Raw genomic sequence first — 17710 nt, 5'->3', positions numbered from 1 at the left:
TGGAGGGGAAGGGGAGAAAAAGTTCCAGGAGAAAACTATTTTTTCCCCTTTTTTTCCGGGATTTTTTTTTGGCATTTCCAAATTTTTCAGGAATTTTGGGAATTTTGGGGTAAATTTTGGGATCCTGAGAATTCCAGGATGATTTTCAGGAATCCCAACTCCCAAAATCCCAGAAAAAATCCCAAAAATCCAATTTTAACTCAATTTTTTGCCTTTTTTTCTGGGATTATTTTGGGGATTTTTTTGGGATTTCCAAATTTTTTGGGAATTTTGGGAATTTTGGGAATTTTTGGGAATTCCAGGATGATTTTCAGGAATCTCAACTCCCAAAATCCCGGAAAAAAACCCCAAAAAATCCAATTTTTAACCAATTTTTCCTCCATTTTTCGCTTTTTTTCCAGGATTTTTTGGGGGAATTTCCCAAATTTTTCAGGAATTTTGGGAATTTTGGGGTAAATTTTGGGATTCTGAAAATTCCAGGTGAATTTCCAGGAATCCCAACTCCCAAAATCCCAGAAAAAAACCCAAAAAATCCAATTTTTAACCAATTTTTCCTCCATTTTTTGCTTTTTCTTGGGATTTTTTGGGGGAATTTCCAAATTTTTCAGGAATTTCGGGAATTTTGGGGTAAATTTTGGGATCCTGAAAATTCCAGGATGATTTCCAGGAATCCCAACTCCCAAAATCCCAGAAAAAAACCCAAAAAATCCAATTTTAATGTGAATTTTTAGCTTTTTTTCTGGGATTATTTTGGGGATTTTTTTGGGATTTCCAAATTTTTCAGGAATTTTGGGAATTTTGGGGTAAATTTTGGGATCCTGAAAATTCCAGGTGAATTTCCAGGAATCCCAACTCCCAAAATCCCGAAAAAACCCAAAAAAATCCAATTTTAACTCAATTTTTTGCCTTTTTTTCCGGGATTTTTTTTGGAAATTCCAAATTTTTCGGGAATTTTGGGAATTTTGGGGTAAATTTTGGGAATTTTTTCCCAGATCATCGCTTACCAACCCTATGGGAAATCCGTGGATTGGTGGTCCTTTGGAGTTCTGCTCTACGAGATGCTGGCGGGGCAGGTGAGGAATTTTTGGGGAATTTTGGGAATTTTTGGGGAATTTTGGGGATTTTTGGGGATTTTTGGGGATTTTGGGAAATTTTTTGGGGATTTTTGGGGATTTTTGGGGATTTTTTGGGGAATTTTGGGGAATTTTTGGGGAATTTTTGGGAATTTTTGGGAGAATTTTGGGGAATTTTGGGGGAATTTGGGTGGAAGTTTTGGGGAATTTTGGGGATTTTTGGGGGAATTTTGGGGAATTTTGGGAATTTTGGGGAATTTTTGGGGAATTTTTGGGGAATTTTTTGGGAATTTTTGGGGAATTTGGGGATTTTTGGGGAATTTTGGGTGAATTTTGGGGATTTTTGGGGAATTTTGGGGAATTTTGGGGGATTTTGGGGAATTTTTGGGAATTTTAGGGAATTTTTGGGGATTTTGGGGATTTTTTTGGGAATTTTTGGGGATGTTTTTTAATTTTTGGGAGACTTTTGGGGAATTTTTTGTGAATTTTTTTGGAATTTTTTTTGAATTTTGGGGAATTTTGAGGGAATTTGGGGGAATTTTTGGGAGAATTTTGGGGAATTTTTGGGGAATTTTTGGGAGAATTTTGGGGAATTTTGGGGGATTTTTGGGAGAATTTTGGGGATTTTTGGGGAATTTTTGGGGATTTTTTGGGGGATTTTTGGGAATTTTGGGGATTTTTGGGGAATTTTTGGGGATTTTTTTTAATTTTTGGGAGACTTTTGGGGAATTTTTTGTGAATTTTTTTGGAATTTTTTTTGAATTTTGGGGAATTTTGAGGGAATTTGGGGGAATTTTTGGGGAATTTTTGGGAGAATTTTTGGGGATTTTAGGAGAATTTTTTTGGGGGGATTTTTGGTAGATTTTGGGGTTTTTGGGAGAATTTGGGGGATTTTGGGGATTTTGGGGAAGTTTTGGGGAATTTTGGGGAATTTTTGGGATTTTTGGGAGAATTTTGGGGGAATTCTGGGGGATTTTGGGTATTTTTGGGAAATTTTGGGGATTTTTGGGGATTTTTTTTTTAATTTTTGGGGATTTTTTTTAATTTGGGGGAATTTTGGGGAATTTTTGGGATTTTCTGGAGAATTTTTTGGGGAATTTCAGGGAATTTTTTGTGAATTTTGGGAATGTTTTTGGAACTTTGGGGAATTTTGAGGGAATTTGGGGGAATTTTTGGGGATTTTGGGGGAATTTTTGGGGCATTTTAGGGATTTTTGGGAGAATTTTGGGGATTTTTGGGGGATTTTGGGGAAGTTTTGGGGATTTTTTGGGAATTTTTTTTGGAATTATTTTGGATTTTTGGGGATCATTTTGGGGTCATTTTGGGCTAATTTTGGGCTAATTTTGCTCTAATTTTGGGCTAATTTCTCTCTAGTTTTTTGGGCTAATTTTGGGCTAATTTAATTCTAATTTTTGGGCTCATTTTGGGCTAATTTTGGGTTAATTTCTGCTAATGTTGCTCTGATTTTTGGGCTAATTTAATTCTAATTTTTGTGCTAATTTTGGGCTAATTTTGGCTAATTTCGCTCTAATTTTTGGGCTAATTTCACTCTAACTTTTGGGATAATTTGGGCTAATTTCAGTCTAATTTTGGGCTAATTTTGGGTGATTTCCCTCTAATTTTTGGGCTAATTTCACTCAAATTTTTGGGCTAATTTTGGGCTAATTTTGCTCTAATTTTGGGGTAATTTAATTCTAATTTTTGGGCTAATTTTTCTCTAATTTTTGGCTAATTTAATTCTAATTTTTGGGCTAATTTCAGGCTAATTTTTGGGCTAATTTTGGGCTAATTTAATTCTAATTTTTGGGCTAATTTTTCTCTAATTTTGGGCTAATTTAATTCTAATTTTTAGGCTAATTTAATTCTAATTTTGCTCTAATTTTGGGCTAATTTAATTCTAATTTTTGGGCTAATTTAATTCTAATTTTTGGGCTAATTTTATTCTAATTTTTGGGCTAATTTTGGGCTAATTTAATTCTAATTTTTGGGCTAATTTCAGGCTAATTTTGGGCTAATTTTGGGCTAATTTCTCTCTACTTTTTGGGTGATTTTTGGGCTAATTTTGGGCTAATTTTGGGTTGATTTTGGTTCTTTCCCAGCCGCCCTTCGACGGGGAGGACGAAGATGAACTTTTCCAATCCATCCTGGAGCAAACTGTCACTTATCCCAAAGCTCTGTCCCGAGAGGCTGTGGCCATCTGCAAAGGGGTGAGGAATCCCAAAAAATCCCCAAAATATCCCCAAATTCCCCAAATTCCCCAAATCCCACGGAAATTCCCAATTTTTTCTGGTTTTTTCTGATTTTTTTTGGATTTTTTTCAGATTTTTTTGGATTTTTTTCTGAATTTTTCCAATTTTTTTCTGATTTTTTTCTGATTTTTTTCTGATTTTTTTCCGATTTTTTTCCGATTTTTTTCGGATTTTTTTTTTTTGGGGGGGTTTTCGGATTTTTTTCTGATTTTTCCTGATTTTTCCTGCTTTTTTCCCATTGTTTTCTGGGAGGGTTTTTTCTGATTTTTTTCTGACTTTTTTCTGGGGTTTTTTTTCTGATATTTTTTCTGATTTTTTTTTCTGATTTTTTAAAAAATTTTTTCCTCATTTTTCCCAATTTTTTTCTGATTTTTTCCTGATTTCTTCTGAATTTTCCAATTTTTTTTTATTTTTTCAGATTTTTCGGATTTTTTCAGATTTTTTTCTGATTTTTTTCGGATTTTTTTCAGATTTTTTTCTGATTTTTTTCTCTTTTTTTCTGATTTTTTCTCATTTTTTTCCTTCATTTTTTTCCTGGTTTTTTTTCTGTTTTTTTCTGATTTTTTTTCCTCATTTTTCCCGATTTTTTTTTCTGATTTTTTTCCTGATTTTTTTCCTGATTTTCCCGATTTTTTTTTCTGATTTTTTTCCTGATTTTATCTGAATTTTTCCGTTTCCGAATTTTTTCATTATTTTTCTGAATTTTCTGATTTTTAAATGAACTTTTTAATTTTTTTTTTCCGATTCTTTTCTCATTTTTTCTCATTTTTTCTGATTTTTTTTCTTCTTTTTTATTCTGATTTTTTTCTGATTTTTGCTGATTTTTACTGATTTTTTTTCTGATTTTTTCCTGATTTTTTCCAATTATTTTTTTCTGATTTTTCCCGATTTTTCCTGATTTTTTCTGAATTTTTTCTGATTTTTTTCTGATTTTTCCTGATTTTTTCTGATTTTTTCTGAATTTTTTCTGATTTTTTTCTGACTTTTCCGGGATTTTAAAATTATTTTTTCCTAATTTCTCCCTGATTTTTTCCAGATTTCCGATTTTTTCCTGATTTTTTTCCTGATTTTCCTGATTTTTTTCTCACTTTTTTTCTCATTTTTTCCCTAATTTTTAGGATTTTTTTAGCTTTTCTTCTCACAGACATTTTTCCTTCTAATTTCTCCATTTCCACTCGGATTTTTTTGGGGTTTTTTTTTGGGATTTTGGGCATTTCTGGAATTTTCCTCCACAGTTCCTGATGAAGCACCTTTGAGTCATTTTTGGGTCAAATTTCAGCCATTCTGGGGTCGAATTTGAGACAAATTTTGCATTTTTTCCTTCTAATTTCTACATTTCCACTTGGATTTTTTTTGGGTTTTTTTTGGGAATTCAGGAATTTTGGGAATTTTCATCCTCCATTCCTTACAAAGCACCTTTGAGTCATTTTTGGGTCACATTTCAGCTATTTTTGGATCATTTTTGGGGCAAATTCGAGACAAATTTCACATTTTTCCTCATAATTTCTCCATTTCTGCTCAAATTTTTTGGAGTTTTTTTTTGGAATTCTGGGAATTTCTGGAATTTTCCTCCTCAGTTCCTGACCAAACACCTTTGAGTCATTTTTCGATCAAATTTTGGCCTTTTTTGGGGGCAAATTGGAGACAAATTTCGCATTTTTTCCTCCTAATTTCTCCATTTCCACTCGGATTTTTTTGGGGTTTTTTTTGGGATTTCGGGAATTTTGGGATCTTTTCCTCCCCAGTTCCTGATGAAGCACCTGGGGGTATTTTTTGACCATTTTTGGGTCCAATTTTGGCCATTTTTGGGGCAAATTCAAGACAAATTTCACATTTTTCCTCCTAATTTCTCCATTTCCACTTGGATTTTTTTGGAGGTTTTTTTGGGATTTTGGGCATTTCGGGAATTTTCCTCCTCAGTTCCTGATGAAACACCTTTGAGTCAATTTTGGGTCAAATTTTGGCTATTTTTGGACCATTTTTGGGGCAAATTCGAGACAAATTTCGCATTTTTTCCTCATAATTTCTCCATTTCCGCTCCGATTTTTTTGGGGTTTTTTTTTGGAATTTCGGTAATTTTGGGATCTTTTCCTCCTCAGTTCCTGACCAAACACCCTGGGGGAATTTTCGGGTTGAATTTTGGCCACTTTTGGACCATTTTTGGGGCAAATTTGAGACAAATTTCACATTTTTCCTCATAATTTCTCCATTTCCGCTCCGATTTTTTTGGGGTTTTTTTTGGGATTTCGGTAATTTTGGGATCTTTTCCTCCCCAGTTCCTGATGAAGCACCTGGAGGAATTTTTGGACCATTTTTGGGTGAAATTTCAGCCATTTTTGGGGCGAATTTGAGACAAATTTCGCATTTTTTCCTCCTAATTTCTCCATTTCCGCTCCAATTTTTTTGGGGTTTTTTTTGGGATTTCGGTAATTTCTGGAATTTTCCTCCCCAGTTCCTGACCAAACACCTTTGAGTCATTTTTCGATCAAATTTTGGCCATTTTTGGGGCGAATTCGAGACAAATTTCACATTTTTTCCTCATAATTTCTCCATTTCCGCTCGGATTTTTTTGGGGTTTTTTTTGGGATTTCGGTAATTTTGGGAATTTTCCTCCTCAGTTCCTGATGAAGCACCTGGAGGAAATTTTGGACCATTTTTGGGTGAAATTTCAGCCATTTTTGGGGCGAATTTGAGGCAAATTTCACTTTTTTTCCTCCTAATTTCTCCATTTCCGCTCGGATTTTTTTGGGGTTTTTTTTGGGATTTCGGTAATTTCTGGAATTTTCCTCCCCAGTTCCTGATGAAGCACCTTTGAGTCAATTTTGGGTCAAATTTCGGCTTTTTTTGGGGCGAATTTGAGACAAATTTCACATTTTTCCTTCTAATTTCTCCATTTCTGCTCCGATTTTTTTGGGGTTTTTTTGGGATTTCGGTAATTTTGGGATCTTTTCTTCCCCAGTTCCTGACAAAGTACCTGGCGGAATTTTTAGGGCAAATTTCAGCCATTTTTGGGGCGAATTTGAGACAAATTTCGCATTTTTTCCTCATAATTTCTCCATTTCCACTCGGATTTTTTTGGGGTTTTTTTTGGGATTTCGGGAATTTCGGGATCTTTTCCTCCCCAGTTCCTGATGAAGCACCTGGGGGAATTTTTGGACCATTTTTGGGTGAAATTTCAGCCATTTTTGGGGCGAATTTGAGACAAATTTCGCATTTTTTCCTCATCATTTCTCCATTTCCACTCGGATTTTTTTGGGGTTTTTTTTGGGATTTCGGTAATTTCGGGAATTTTCCTCCCCAGTTCCTGATGAAGCACCTGGAGGAATTTTTGGACCATTTTTGGGTGAAATTTCAGCCATTTTTGGGGCAAATTTGAGACAAATTTCGCATTTTTTCCTCATAATTTCTCCATTTCTAATTGGATTTTTTTGGGGTTTTTTTTGGGATTTCGGGAATTTCTGGAATTTTCCTCCCCAAATTCCTTACGAATGACTCCAAGAAGTGCTTTGGACCATTTTTGGGTCGAATTTCAGCCATTTTTGGGGCAAATTGGAGACAAAATTTGCATTTTTCCCCACTTTTTTTCCTCCTAATTTCTCCATTTCCACTCAGAATTTTTCGGGATTTTTTTTGGGATTTCGGGAATTTTGGGAATTTTCCTCCTCCATTCCTTACGAAGCACCTTTGAGTCATTTTTGGGTCAAATTTCAGCCATTTTGGGGACAAATTTGGGAATTTTTTTCCGATTTTTTTTATAATTTCTCCATTTCCGCTCGGATTTTTTTGGGGTTTTTTTTGGGATTTCGGTAATTTCGGGAATTTTCCTCCCCAGTTCCTGACCAAACACCCTGGGAAGAGGCTTGGCTCGGGAGCTGGAGGGGAGCAGGAGGTCAAAGGTCATCCTTTCTTCCGCCGAACCGACTGGGAGCGACTGGAGCGACTGGAGGTTCCTCCTCCCTTCACCCCCCGCCCGGTGAGAGTCCCAAAAATGGCCCAAAAATTCCCTAAAAATGTCCTCAAAAATTCCCAAAAAATTCCCCCAAAATTCCCTAAAAATTCCCCCAAAAATTACCTAAAAATTCCCCCAGAATATTAAAAAAAATCCCCAAAAAGATCCCAAAATGTCCCCAAAAATTCCCCAAAAATGTCCCAAAAATACCCCAAAAATACCCCCAAAATGTCCCCAAAAATATCCCCAAAATATTCCCCAAAAATTCCCCCAAAATTCCCTAAAAATTCCCCCGAAATTTAAAAAAAAATTGCCCAAAATATCCCCAAAATTAACCCCAAAGGTTTAAAAAAAGTTCCCCAAAATATCCCCAAAATGTGCCAAAATATCCCCAAAAATGTCCCAAAATGTCCCCAAAAACATCCCCAAAGTCTCCCCAAAAATGTCCCAAAATATCCCCAAAAATATCTCCAAAAATATCCAAAAAATATCCCCAAAAATATCCCAAAATGTCCCCAAAAATTCCCCAAAAAATTCCCAAAGATTTCCCAAAAAAAATCCCAAAATCGACCTTGAAATGCCAAAAAATTCCCCAAAATACCCCAAAATGTCCCAAAATATCCCCAAAAATACCCCAAAATATCCCCAAAAATGTCCCAAAACTTCCCTAAAAATGTCCCCAAAAATGGCCCAAAATGTCCCCAAAATTTCCCCAAAAATTCCCCAAAAACATCGCAAAATATTCCCCAAAAATATCCAAAAATATCCCAAAAAATGTTCCAAAATGTCCCCAAAAAATACCCCCAAAATTTAAAAAAAATTGGCTGAAAAATTCCCAAAAAAATTCCCAAAGATTTGCCCCAAAAAACCCCAAAATTTGCCTTGAAATGCTAAAAAATGTCCCCAAAATACCCCCAAAAATGTCCCAAAATGTCCCCAAAAATATCCAAAAATATCCCCAAAAATATCCAAAAATATCCCCAAAAATGTCCCAAAATATCCCCAAAAATCCCAAAAAAATTGGCTGAAAAATTCCCAAAAAAATCCCAAAGATTTGCCCCAAAAAAACCCCAAAATTGCCCTTGAAATGCTAAATTAGTCCACAAAAATATCCCAAAATGGCCCCAAAATGACCCCAAAAAAGTCCCAAAAATTCCCTAAAAATGTCCCAAAAATTCCCTAAAAATTCCCCAAAAATTTCCCCAAAAATAACCCCAAAAATTAAAAAAAAATCCCCAAAAATATCCCCAAAATGTCCCCAAAAATGTCCCAAAATATCCCCAAAAATTCCCCAAAAATTCCCCAAAAAATCCCCGAAAATTTTTAAAAATTCCCAAAAAATGTCCCAAAAATATCCCCAAAAATGTCCCAAAATGTCCCCAAAATTTCCCAGAAAAATTCCCCAAAAAATTCCTTAAAATCCCAAAAATTCCCCCAAAATTCCCCAAAATTTCCAAAAAAATTTCCCAAAAAAATTCCCAAAAAAATTCCCTAAAATCCCCCAAAATCCCCCCCAAAAATCCCCTAAATTTCTCCCAAAAAGTCCCTAAACTCCCCAAAAAAATCCCCAAAATTCCCAAAATTCCCTAAAATTTCCCAGAAAAATCCAAAAAAGTCCCTAAAATCCCCCAAAATTCCCCAAAATTTCCCAAAAATTTCCCCAAAAATTCCCAAAAAATTCCCTAAAAAATCCCAAAAAATCCCCTAAATTTCCCAAATTCCCCCCAAAAAGTCCCTAAACTCCCCAAAATTCCCAAAATTCCCAATATTTTCCAAAATTTCCCAAAATTCCCTAAAATCCCCCAAAATTCCCCCAAAATTCCCCAAAATTTCCCAAATCCCCAAAATCCCTAAAATCCCCAAAATTCCCCAAAAATTCCCAAAATTTCCCCAAAATTCCCCCAAAAGTCCCTAAAATCCCCCATACCCCAAAAATTTTCCAATATTTTCAAAATTTCCCAAAAAATTTCTAAAATCCCCAAAATCCCCAAAAATTCCTAAAATTTCCCAGAAAAATCCAAAAAAAGTCCCTAAAATCCCCCAAAATTTCCCTAAAAAATTCCCAAAATTCCCTAAAATCCCCCAAAATCCCCCAAAAATCCCTAAATTTCTCCCAAAAGTCCCTAAACTCCCCCAAAATTCCCAAAATTTCCCAATATTTTCCAAAAATTTCCCAAAAAAATTCCCTAAAATCCCCCAAAATTCCCAAAAAAATCCCCAAAATTTCCCAGAAAAATTCCCCAAAAGTCCCTAAAATTCCCAAAATTCCAAAAAAAATCCCCAAAATTTCCCCAAAAATTCCTCCAAAAGTCCCTAAACTCCCCCAAAATTCCCAAAAAATTCCCCAATATTTTCCAAAAAATTCCCAAAAAATTCTCTAAAATCCCCCAAAATTCCCCAAAAATTCCCCAATATTTCTGAGAAAAATTCCCCCAAAAATTCCCTAAAATACCCAAAAATTCCCAAAAATTTCCCAAAAAATTTCCCAAAAAAAGTCCCTAAACTCCCCCAAAATTCCCAAAAAATTCCCCAATATTTTCCAAAAAATTCCCCAAAAAATTCCCTAAAATCCCCCAAAATTCCCCAAAAAATCCCCAAAATTTCCCCAAAATTCCCCAAAAGTCCCTAAAATCCCCAAAATTCCCAAAATTCCCCAATATTTTCCAAAAATTTCCCAAAAAAATTCCCAAAAATCCCCCAAAATTCCCCCAAAATTCCCCAAAATTTCCCCCAAAAATTCCCCAAAAAATTCCCCTAAAATCCCCCAAAATTCCCCAAAAAATCCCCAAAATTTCCCCCAAAAATTCCCCCAAAAAGTCCCTAAAATCCCCCAAAATTCCCAAAAAATTTTCCAATATTTTCCAAAAATTTCCCAAAAAATTCTCTAAAATCCCCCAAAATTCCCCAAAAATTCCCCAAAAACTCCCCAATATTTCTGAGAAAAATTCCCAAAAAATTCCCTAAAATACCAAAAAATTCCCAAAAATTTCCCAAAAAAAGTCCCTAAATTCCCCCAAAATTTCCCACAAAAATTCCCCCAAAAAATTCCCTAAAATCCCCAAAATGCTCCAAAACTTCTCCAAAACTTCCCCAAAAAATTCCCCCCAAAATTTCCTAAAATCCCAAAAATTCCCTAAAAAGGTCCAAAAAAATTCCCAAAAAAGTCCCTAAAATCCCCAAAAAATCCAAAAAATTCCCAAAACTTTCCCCCAAAATTCCCCCAATTTTTCCTCCCCAAACCCCCAAAATTCCCCCAAATTTCCCCCAAAATCCCCAAATTTTCCCCCAAAATCCCCAAATTTCCCCCAAAATCCCCAAATTTCCCCCAAAATCCCCAATTTTCGGGGTTCTCCCTCTGACCCCACATTTTCTCTCTCTCTGTGTTTGTCTGTTTTGGGTTTTTTTGGGGCAAAAATTTGGGTTTTTTGGGGGAATTTGGGGTTTTTTGGGGGGAAATTTTGGGGGTTTTTTGGGGGAAATTTTGGGGGTTTTTTGGGGGAAATTTGGGTTTTGGGTGGGGATTTTTGGGGAATTTTGGGGATTGGGTTTGTTGGAATTCGGGTTTTTGGGGGGGAAAATTTGGGGATTTCAGAGGAATTTGTTCTTTTGGGGATTTTGGGATTTTTCTTCTTTTTCCTTCTTTCTTTTTTCCCTTTTTTCTTTTTCCTTTTTTCTTCCCCTTTTTCCTTTTTTTTAATTTTTAAAAATTTTATTATTATTTTTATTATTTTTATTAATTTTAAAATTTTTATTCCTTTTTTTCCTTTTTTCTTTGCTTTCTCTTCCTCTTTTTTTCCCCTTTTTTCCCCTTTTTTTCCTTTTTTCCCTTTTATTTCCTTTTCCATTCCCTTCTCCCTTTTTCCTTTTTTATTCCTTTTTCCCTCCTTTTTTCCCTTTTTCTTCCTTTTTTCCCCTTTTTTCCTCCCATTTTTCTTTTTCTTCCTTTTTTCCCTTTTTCTTCCTTTTTCCCCTTTTTTTCTTCCCTTTTTCCTTTTTCCTTTTTCTTTTTCTTTTCCCTTTTTTCTTCCCTTTTTCTTCCCTTTTTCCCCTTTTTCCCTTTTTTATTCCCTTTTGGCTTTTTTGCTCTTTTTTTCCTTTTTCTCCATTTTTCGCATTTTTTTCCTTTTTCTCCTTTTCTCCCCTTTTTTTTTCCCTTTTCTCCCCTTTTTTTTTTCCCTTTTCCTTCCCCCTTTTTCCTCTTTTTTATCTTCTTCCCCCTTTTTTCCTTTTTTATTTCTTCTCTCCATTTTCCCCCATTTCCCCATTTTTCCCTTTTCCTTCCCCTTTTCCCCAATTTTTTCTCTTTTTCTCCTTTTCCCCGTTTTTTACTTTATTTTCCCTCCTTTTTTCTTCCCTTTTTCTCCCCATTTTTTCCCCTTTTTTTCCCTTTTTTTCTTCCCCATTTTCCCCTTTTCCCCTTTTTTCCCATTTCCCCATTTTCCCCCATTTTTTCCACTTTTTCTTCCCATTTTCCCCATTTTTTCTCCTTTTTCCTTCCTTTTCTTCTTCTCTTTTTCCCCCCATTTTTCTCCCCATTTCTCCCCATTTTTCCCATTTTTCCCAATTTCCCCATTTTTCCCATTTTTCCCCACTTTTTCTTCCCTTTTTCTCCCCTTTTTCCCCCATTTTTCCCCATTTTTTCCCCATTTTCCCATTTTTCTTCCCCATTTCCCCCAATTTTCACACATTTTTCCCATTTTTCCCATTTTTCTTCGCATTTTCCCCATTTTCCCCATTTTTTCTTCTTCCTTTTCCCCAATTTTCCCATTTTCCCAAATTCCCCATTTTTCCCCATTTTCCCCATTTTTTCTTCCCCATTTTTCCCAATTTCCCCAATTTCTTCAATTTCCCCATTTTCTCCCCATTTTTCCCATTTTTCTTCCCTTTTTCTCTCCTTTTTCCCCATTTTCCCCCATTTTTCCCCCATTTTTTCCACTTTTTCTTCCCCTTTTTTCCCCATTTTCCCCACTTTTCCTATTTTTCTCCCATTTTTCCCATTTTTTCTTCCCCATTTTTCCCCATTTTTCCCCATTTTTTTCCCAATTTTCCCAATTTTCCCAATTTCCCCATTTTTTCCCATTTTTCCCCCAATTTCCCCCCATTTTTTCTCCTTTTTCCTTTCCTTTTTCTTCCCTTTTCCCCCAATTTCCCCATTTTTCCCCATTTTTCTCCCAATTTTCCTGTTTTTTCCCCCAATTTCCCCATTTTTCCCCATTTTTCCCCATTTTTCTCCCAATTTTCCTATTTTTTCCCCCAATTTCCCCATTTTTCTCCCAATTTCCCCCATTTTTCCCATTTTTTCTTCCCCATTTTTCCCCCAATTTTTCCCCATTTTTTCTCCTTTTTCCTTCCCTTTTTCTTCCCTTTTCCCCCCAATTTTCCCCTTTTTTCCCCCAATTTTCCCCATTTTCCCCTAATTTTCCCATTTTCCCCATTTTTCCCCAATTTTCCCCAATTTCCCCATTTTCCCCAATTTCCCCATTTTTTCCCATTTTTCCCATTTTTTCTTCCCCATTTTTCCCCCATTTTTCCCCAATTTTTCTCCTTTTTCCTTCCCTTTTTCTTCCCTTTTCCCCCAATTCCCCCATTTCCCCCATTTTTTCTTCTTCCTTTTCCCCATTTCTCCCCATTTTTCCCATTTTTCCCCTTTTTTTCCCATTTTTCCCATTTTTTCCCCTTTTTTTCCCATTTTTCCCATTTTTTCTCCTTTTTCCCCATTTTCCCCCATTTTTCCTTCTTTCTTTTTCCCCATTTTTCTCCCATTTTTCCCCATTTTTCCCCAATTTTTCCCATTTTTTCCCATTTTTTCTTCCCCATTTTTCCCCCAATTTTCCCCAATTTTCCCCATTTTTCTCCCATTTTTCCCCATTTTCCCCAATTTTCCCCATTTTCCCACTTTTTCCCACTTTTTCCCATTTTCCCCCAATTTTCCCCATTTTTCTCCTTTTTCCTTCCCTTTTCTTCCCTTTTCTCCCCAATTTTCCTATTTTTCCCCATTTTCCCCCATTTTTCCCCATTTCCCATTTTTCCCCCATTTTCTTCTTCCTTTTCCCCATTTCTCCCCATTTTCCCATTTTTCTCCCATTTCCCCCAATTTTCCCATTTTCCCCATTTTCCCCCAATTTCCCCCATTTTTCCATCCCCCCATCCCCGATTTTCCCAAACTCCCCGTTTTTCCCCCCAAAGTGTGGTCGGAACGGAGAGAATTTTGACAAATTCTTCACTCGAGCTCCTCCAGCTCTCACCCCACCGGATGCTCTGGTCCTGGCCGGGCTGGACCAGGCTGAGTTCGAGGGGTTTAGCTTCATCAACCCCGATTTTCCTCAGTCCTCGGGGTCCCTCGTGTGACCCCAAAAATTTGGGAACTCCCAAAAAAAATTTGGGATCGCCAGGCATCGATTTGACCCCAAAAACCCCCAAAAAATCCGATTTATTTCCAATTTTTCACCCCAATTTGGAGGGTTTCCCCCCATTTTTGGAATGGTTTGATCCTGGGATTTCTCCTGATTAATCCCAAAAAATTTGGGAATTTCCCCAAAAAAATTTGGGACGTTTTGACTAAGATTTGACCCCAAAAAACCCCAAAAAATCAGATTTTTTTTGAGTTTTCTGCCCCATTTTTCAGTTTCCACCCCCGGTTTTGGAATGGTTTGATCCGGGAATTTCTCCTATTAAATCCCAAAAAATTTGGGAATTTCCCAAAAAAATTTGGGAATTTCCCAAAAAAATTTGGGATCGCCAGGCATCGATTTGACCCCAAAAACCCCCAAAAAATCTGATTTATTTGAAGTTTTCCACCCCAATTTCAGGTTCAGCTTCATCAATCCCGACTTTCCTCAGCCCTCGGGGTCTCTCGTGTGACCCCAAAAAATTTGGGAATTCCCAAAAAAATTTGGGATGTTTTGACTAAGATTTGACCCCAAAAACCCCCAAAAAATCCGATTTTTTTTGAGTTTTCTGTCCCATTTTTCAGTTTTTCCCCCCATTTTTGGAATGGTTTGATCCTGGGATTTCCCTTTAAAAATTCAAAAAAAATTTGGGAATTTCCCCGAAAAATTTGGGATCGCCAGGCATCGATTTGACCCCAAAAACCCCCAAAAAATCCCAAAAAAATTCCATTTTTCACTTCAATTTTGAGGTTTTTCCCCCCATTTTTGGAATGGTTTGATCCTGGGATTTCCCCTTAAAAATTCCCAAAAAATTTGGGAATTTCCCCAAAAAAATTTGGGAATCTCAAGTCTCGATTTGACCCCAAAAACCCCCAAAAAATCCGATTTATTTCCAATTTTTCACCCCAATTTGGAGGTTTTCCCCCATTTTTGGAATGGTTTGATCCGGGAATTTCCCCTTAAAAATTCCCAAAAAATTTGGGAATTTCCAAAAAAAATTTGGGAATCTCAAACCTCGATTTGACCCCAAAACCCCCAAAAAATCCCAATTTTTTGGAGTTTTTCTCCCCAAATTTTGGGATTTTTCCCCCGAATTTTGATTATTTTTCCCGAATTTTGATTCTTTTCCCCCAAATTTTGGGGGTTTTTTCTCCCAAATTTTGAGTTTATCTCCCAAATCTTGATGATTTTCCCCAAATTTTGATTGTTTTACCCCAAATTTTGATTATTTTTCCCAAATTTTGATTATTTTTCCCCAAATTTTGATGATTTCCCCCAAAAAATTAGGATTTTCCCCAAAAAATTTAGGATTTTCCCAAAAAAAGTTGGGATTTTCCACCCAAAATTTAGGATTTTCCAAAAAAATTTAGGATTTTCCCAAAAAATTTAGGATTTCCAAAAAAAATTTGGGATTTCCCAAAAAAATTTGGGATTTCCTCCCAAGAAATTTAGGATTTCCACCCAAATTTAGGATTTTTCTCTCCAAAAATTTAGGATTTCCCCCAAAAATTTAGGATTTCCACCCAAAAATTTAGGATTTTCCCCAAAATATTTGGGATTTCTACAGAAAATTTTGGGATTTTCAAAAAAAATTTAGGATTTTCCCCAAAAATTATGAATTTCCCCAAAAATTTAGGATTTTCCCCCAAATTTTGGGGTTTTTTCCTCCCTCAGCTTTGACTCCTCCGGGATGAGCTGAAAAACCCCAAAAATTCCCCAAATTTCTCCCAAAATTTCCCCAAAATTTCCAACCAAAACCCCCAAAATTTCCCCCCAAAATCCCCAAAATTTCCCCCCAAAATCCCCAAATTTTCCACCCAAAATTCCCCAAAATTTTCCCCAAAATTCCCCAAATTTTCCCCAAAATTCCTCAATAAAGTGAATAAAGTCCTGCTGGTGTTTGAGTTTCATTTCTTTTTTTGGGAAACCCCAAAATTTGGGGAATTTCCCAAAAATTTGGGATGGTTTGGGAGGGTTGGGGGGTTCCCAAAATTCGGGAAGGTTCCGGAAAATTTTGGGTAATTTTTGGGTAAATTTTGGGTAATTTTGGCATAAATTTTGGGTAAAATTTGGGTAATTTTTGGGTTATTTTTGGGGTAATTTTTGGGTTGTTTTTGGGTAATTTTTGGGTCATTTTTGGGGTAATTTTGGGGGATTTTTTGGGGGATTTTTGGGCAAATTTGGGTAATTTTGGGGTAATTTTTGGGGTAATTTTTGGGTAATTTTGGCATAAATTTTGGGTAAAATTTGGGTAATTTTTGGGTTATTTTTGGGGTAATTTTTGGGTAAGTTTTGGATAAATTTTGGATAAATTTTGGGTAATTTTTGGGCTAATTTTGGGGTATTTGGGGGTATTTTTGGGTTATTTTTTGGGTTGTTTTGGGTCACTTTGGGGCAATTTTTGGGGGAATTTTTGGGTCATTTTTGGGTATTTTTTGGGCAATTTTGGGGTAATTTTTGGGTAATTTTGGGGTATTTTTTGGGTACGTTTTGGGGTAATTTTGGGCAACTTTTGGGGTAATTTTTGGGTAATTTTTGGGCAACTTTTGGGTAATTTTTGGGTAAAGTTTGGGCAAATATTGGGTAATTTTTGGGTTATTTTGGGGTCATTTTGAGGTCATTTTGGGGTCATTTTTGGGTAAGTTTTGGGTAAATTTTGGGTAATTTTGGGCAATTTTTGGGTTAATTTTGGGGTATTTTTGGGTTATTTTGGGGTAAATTTTGGGGGAATTTTTGAGTCATTTTTGGGTTATTTTTGGGTTATTTTTGGGCAATTTTTCAGTAATTTTTTGGTAATTTTGGGGTAAATTTTGGGTAAATTTTGGGTAAGTTTTGGGTAATTTGTGGGTTATTTTTGGGCAATTTTTGGGTTATTTTTGGGTTATTTTTGGGAGGTTTGGGTGACTTTTTTGGGGAAATTTCGAGGCAATTTGGGTTGGAAGCCCTAAAAATTTTGGGTCATTTTTGGGCAATTTTTGGGTCATTTTTGGGTCATTTTTTGGGGGGGATTTTGGGGAGATGATTCCCAAAATTTGGGGTCATTTTGAAGTGGTTTAGGTGAAATTTTTGGGGAATTTTGGGGTCGAGAAATCCCCAAAATTTTGGGTCATTTTTGGGGATCTCGGAGTGACTTTTTGGGGGAAATTTTGGGTGGTTTTGCCCCAAATTTGGGTCCTTTTTTGGGGGAAAAATCCCAAAATTTTGGGGGGTCTCATAATTTTGGGGCAAATTGGGGAATTTTGGGGGAATTTGGGAAATTTTGGGGAAATTTTGGGGGAATTTTGGGGAGGATTTTGAGGAGGAGATCCCAAAATTTGGGTCTTTTTTTGGGTTGATCCCCAAAATTTGGGGGATTTTTAGGGTGGGAAGAGTTTGGGATCCCAAAATTCGGGGGGAAAAAAATCCCAGAAAAAAAATTCTGGAAATTTGGGTTCCTTTTTGGGGAAAGATCCCTAAATTTGGGTGTTTTTTGGGGAAAAATCCGAAATTTGGGTCCTTTTGGGGGAAAAATCCCCAAATTTGGGTCCTTTTGGGGGAATTTTTGGGGAAAAATCCCTAAATTTGGGTCCTTTTTTGAGGGAAAATCCCCCAAATTTGGGTCCTTTTTGGGTTTTTTTTGGGGGGAAAAAAATCCCTAAATTTGGGTCCTTTTTGGGGAATTTTTGGGGTGAAAATCCCCAAACTTGGGTCCTTTTTTGGGGAATTTTTGGGGTGAAAAATCCCCAAATTTGGCTCCTTTTTTGGGGGGAAATTTTGGGGAAAAATCCCCAAATTTGGCTCCATTTTCGGGAAGAATTTTCAGCTCGAAAATCCCCAAATTTTTGGGTCCATTTTTTATGACGTCAAAACTCCCCAAATTTTCCCGCCAAATCTCCCCTCCCCCCCTCCTCCGGTCCGGCCGGGGTGGGGGAGGGGCGGGAGCGGCGCTGGCCCTTTAAGAGCGGCCGCGATGACGTCACGGCGGCGGCGGGGGGGCTGGGTGGGGGAGGGGAGGCTGGTTAGCCCATGCCCCCCCCCCCGCCCCCCCCCCCCCCCCCCCCCCAGTGGGGA

The 17710-nt window shown here is 36.6% G+C and overlaps 1 protein-coding gene and 1 long non-coding RNA gene across 7 annotated transcripts in view; both read left to right on the top strand.

Annotated features, from left to right (window-relative positions):
- The window catches only part of PRKCG (protein kinase C gamma), a 54766-nt gene extending 40555 nt beyond the window's left edge, over positions 1-14211 (top strand). For all 6 annotated transcript variants that reach the window (XM_085045646.1, XM_085045650.1, XM_085045647.1 and 3 more), the window contains 4 exons: positions 993-1073; positions 3173-3280; positions 7155-7295; positions 13458-14211. In XM_085045646.1, the coding sequence (XP_084901772.1) occupies positions 993-1073; positions 3173-3280; positions 7155-7295; positions 13458-13619 (492 nt within the window). In that variant the 3' untranslated portion in view covers positions 13620-14211. The remainder of the gene's footprint in view (positions 1-992; positions 1074-3172; positions 3281-7154; positions 7296-13457) is intronic.
- A 1943-nt stretch (positions 14212-16154) lies between these two features.
- LOC146422872 (uncharacterized) overlaps positions 16155-17710 on the top strand; it is a 23281-nt gene continuing 21725 nt past the window's right edge. Inside the window, exon 1 of the long non-coding RNA XR_014847809.1 lies at positions 16155-16276. This is a non-coding gene — a long non-coding RNA (uncharacterized LOC146422872). The remainder of the gene's footprint in view (positions 16277-17710) is intronic.

This window comes from Lichenostomus cassidix, unplaced genomic scaffold, assembly GCF_008360975.1.
Source record: "Lichenostomus cassidix isolate B80296 unplaced genomic scaffold, HeHo_3.0 HiC_scaffold_38, whole genome shotgun sequence".
Taxonomy (NCBI): domain Eukaryota; kingdom Metazoa; phylum Chordata; class Aves; order Passeriformes; family Meliphagidae; genus Lichenostomus; species Lichenostomus cassidix.
The sequence above is the reverse complement of the archived record's forward strand: the minus strand, read 5'-3'. Positions and strand labels throughout refer to the sequence as shown.